The 4,171-nt window shown below is 41.1% G+C and overlaps 1 protein-coding gene across 2 annotated transcripts; it reads right to left on the reverse strand.

The window, feature by feature from the left end:
• Positions 1-1,053: 1,053 nt before the first annotated feature.
• LOC122647371 (uncharacterized protein At5g39570) lies at positions 1,054-2,207 on the reverse strand. 2 transcript variants are annotated; one of them, XM_043840794.1, is made up of 2 exons: positions 1,916-2,207; positions 1,054-1,858 (listed from the first exon to the last, which is right to left on the reverse strand). In XM_043840794.1, exons 1-2 carry the CDS (start codon positions 2,187-2,189, stop codon positions 1,170-1,172), a joined length of 963 nt encoding a protein of 320 aa, XP_043696729.1. In that variant the 5' UTR covers positions 2,190-2,207; the 3' UTR covers positions 1,054-1,169. The 2 variants fall into 2 exon arrangements, with proteins under 2 accessions (XP_043696729.1, XP_043696728.1); XM_043840793.1 differs by having other exon boundaries at positions 1,054-1,846; positions 1,904-2,207.
• Positions 2,208-4,171: the final 1,964 nt, after the last annotated feature.

The raw sequence follows: 4,171 nt of genomic DNA on the forward strand, positions 1-4,171 counted from the left end.
ATGGTACACCTTCATGACCACCATGTACTCCTACAATCATGTTGACCCTGCAACCCTACCGGCTTGTCTTCTCCGCAGCACTTGTACAGCTTGGGACGTCAACAACGAATTACAGCACCCAGTCATTCAGCGAATCATGAGCGAACACCTGGAGTTCGAAGTGGACCATGCACTGGACATGTTCATCCCTTACACCAGTGATACTGACTTCGACACAGATTAGTGCCTGTCATTATCGATTTTCCCGTTTTGTCTTTTACTATTCCAGTCTTTGTCCTGTAATTGCCTATGTCAACGGAGTTGGTTTGTAATGGTTTGTCTTATCTTAAAGTCCAAAAGTAACCATGGTTTGTCTTAAAGTCCAAAAGTAACCGTGGTTTGTCTTAAAGTCCAAAAGTAACCGTGGTTTGTCTTAAAGTCTTAAAGTAACCTTGGTTTAGTAACCTCAGTTTAGTTTATTTGGTTTTGATATGTATGTCTATTTAAGCAGCTCGTCTGCGCAGTTTGTAATCAAGTTCCGCAATGAATAGAAAAACTCTGAATAGGGTTCAGTGGAGTAGGAACAATGGAATTGGAGCAAGAGCATGTGGGGTGCTTTGTGGCAGTGAGGAGGGCCTTTGGTTTTCTGATGTTGTTTCTGGAATGGGTAATCATGGATGGGTAGAGACAGGGTGGGGTGGTGTGTGGGAGGTGGTGGTATGGAAGAGATTGAAGATGGAGAATGCACAAGGTCAATGTGAGAATCAGTGGAAGATGGTGGTGGAGTAATAGTGGTGGGGGCTGGTGGTGGCGTGAGTGGAGAATGAGTGGTGTTGGGTATATAGGACAAGTGATCAAAAACAGTGGAAGTGGGTGATAATGCTGGATGGGGACTGAATTGCCTACCTCATGTCAATTAGAGTGGAAATCCCTCCCATTAATTTTTTTTTTTTCGCTCTTTCAGCTGACACTCCGTAGTTTGGTGCCCATATACATTTTAGTGAAATCAAGAAGAAATTGCTCTAGAATGTTGGGGGGTTGGGGGGGGGGGGGTGGCGCATAACCAGTCCTCCAAAAGAGAATTCCAGTAGAAATTAATTGATTGAAATCGCACAGTTACATACATGGAAGTATCTACACTATAAAAGCAGAAGTAATGGATTTGCGAAAGATTACAAACTTCACAGGGATCATTCATCATAGTATTTGCTCTGATTGTAGGAATCTTCCCAGTAGGAGTCTTCCCCATCAATGTAATGAGAGGGAGAAGCTTGATAGTAGCTCCCATTCTGAACCCAGAGGGGCACATTACACTCTTTTTGCTTGTAATTATGCTGCTCTTGGTAGTACCTTTCATATCCACTGTTAACTTCTCCATTGTCCCTCCTTTCACCATATGGATACATGCTTCCAAATAGAAAATCTGCTGTTGAACTCCACTGGTTCCCATAGCATTGTTCCTCACCAATTTGTTTCCTCTGCTCTTTCTCTTTTTCAGACAGGCAAGGCCAATAACCAAACAGACTTGCACAGATTCCATATTCAGGAGCTTGAGGCTCAAGCTCCTTACTTCCATAGCCATAATCATACCCACAATCAGACCAAGAAGTTTGAGGCTCTTGCCTCCCATACCCATCACCATAATTATAATCAGACCAACCTGGATAGAATGAATCTAGTGGATACTCATACCCACTATCAAAGCCATTCCCAGGAACACCATAGTCTCCATGAGAGAAGATTTCTTCTCCTCCATAAGATGGCTGGTCCTCCTCTGTGCTCTTCTTCCTGTTAGGAGGGCTTTTGCTGTGTTCAACCTCCTCTTCTCCTCCATTAGGCAGATTGGTAGATCCGTTTGTGGGAACCTGCAAGGGTGGTGAAATGGGTTCAGTGGGTTGTGAAATTGGAAGAGGATCTGAGGGAACCAGCAAGGGTGGTGAAATGGGTTCTGTAGGCTGTGGAATTGAAAGGGGATAACAGATTGCATCTGAAGGTGGAAGAGGTTTCCCATAAGTAAGAGCTTGATCATAACCACCACCATAAGGAGTAGGATCAAACTCCTCGAATTCTGGCACATTGAACTCAGAGATATTGTAATAAACCTTTGATCTGTAACTCTCTTGATTCAATTCCCATTCCCAGAGCGAATTGGTAGAGAAATTTGGTTGTGGAGAGTACACCAAATTGGATAGATATGTGTACCCATCCATTCTCCCAACCACTGAAATTTTGTCCTGTGATAGCCGATAGCCTATAAAGACTGTGTCTTCTGCAACAGGTGCTTTTCAGGCACGAGAAAAAGCATCAATGCTCTTCAGAACATGGTTCACTCCCATCTTTAACCTGTACCCTACAGCATAGTTTCAATTAACTTCACCTTAATATGGAGTATTACAAGTTAGTTCTCACCAATATCAAAATTAGGACATAATGCAGTAAAAATTATGAATTGCTTGAGAGTTCAATATCAAAAAAATTTAAAAGTTAAGCAGATACAAACAAAACCAACAAAAGGGAAAATAGAATCCCTCCAACCTTGTAGATCAATTCCCCGGCTCTCAACTCTAATTACAAATGGCTTTGTTAATGAAAAAGGAACTAAAACCCTCAATAAAAATCTGATCTTCGGAGTTCAAACACCAATGCATGAATCAAACTATAACAAATCAATGAGGAATACAGATCGACAAAGGAGTGAAAGGACGAAAAATCACAAAAAGCCAGAGCTGTGACAAAATCTCGAGGGGGTTTCCTCTGCGCTCTCTCTCTCTCTCTCTCTCTCTCTCTCTCTCTCTCTGGTTCTGGCTCAATGAACTCAGAGATATCGTAATAAACCATTGATTTGTGACTCTCCAGATTCAATTCCCATTCCAAGAGCGAATTGGGGGAGAAAATCTCCCAACCACTGAAATTTTCTCCAGTGGATAGCCGATAGCTGATAGCGTATAAAGATGGCTTTTGATTGTGGTTGAGTTTATCCATAGCTTGTAGCCAAAAGAAAAAGAAAAAGAGTTTGTCCATAGTGGAAGCCGTGGACCCTGACTAAAAATTCATACTTTGGAATCTTTGGTACTGGGGGACTGATACAATATATCATACTCTCTTCATCAGAGATGGAATGGCAACCATGGTTGGTAATTTGCGATCGAATCGGTCAAAATCTTTCGAATCGGATCAGTATCAGTCTAGACTGATCCTCCTCGATATTCGCAATTGTTCTTTAAATCGGTCAACTCGATCGGATCACCCAAATCTTAGGATCAGATCACTCAAGTCTTGGGATCAGATCAATCTGAGACGATCGATTCACCCAGATCGGATCAATATCAGTTATGATTTTTCTATTTATTTTTACATATCATAATTTTTTAATACTTTTCGACCAATATTGGCCGATACGGAGATCGATCCAGCAAAATCCGATTCTTGGTTAGTTTTAATCGATACCAACTAATTATGACCGATCCGATTTGGTATCGACCTTTACCGATCCTAAGACTGATCCCAATATTACGAACTATGATGGCGACAATTAAGTAATTAACATAACTGTTGAATAGGGGATGAAAGTCTATCATGCACTCCTTTCATTCTCATCTGATGGCTATATGCATAGCCGTGCACCATGCACAATGATGCACAAAATCTCTCCACTTTTTATTCTTTATTTTTTTTGATAACCTTTCTTCTTTTCTTAAAAGGAAGTTGTGTGTTGTTTATATTATCAGTAAGAAAGTTGCTTAAGATTGACTTCAGTGTTTCGATAAAGGATTTGGTGCATGAATTTGCATAAAGGCAACTACTACCTAACAGCCGCCATAGCAAAAGTTTTCAACACAAGCACGTGTAGAAAGGAATCATGCACCGGCATACTATGTCTTCCAAGTGAGTGCTTGTCCCCCCCGGAGGTTAACGGATCGATTCTCTTAGATTGCATCTTGTGTTAAAAAGGCACTTCTCTCTCTCTTCCCCTCCTAGTTGTAGATTGTGGGTTTGTCTTAGCCTTCCCCTTTAGCTTGTAGTTGACCTATGGGTCCTTGAGTAGGATAGATCAAAACAAACAAGGACTGTGTAGAAAATCTAACCTACAATTGGATCACACAATGCATTACCCACATGTCATGGAGCATTACAACTGTGTGTCTTTCGTATAGAATTTTCCATATTGTACAACTGATCATTAACTAAAGAA

This window comes from Telopea speciosissima, unplaced genomic scaffold (assembly GCF_018873765.1).
Source record: "Telopea speciosissima isolate NSW1024214 ecotype Mountain lineage unplaced genomic scaffold, Tspe_v1 Tspe_v1.0036, whole genome shotgun sequence".
Classification (NCBI taxonomy): Eukaryota; Viridiplantae; Streptophyta; class Magnoliopsida; order Proteales; family Proteaceae; genus Telopea; species Telopea speciosissima.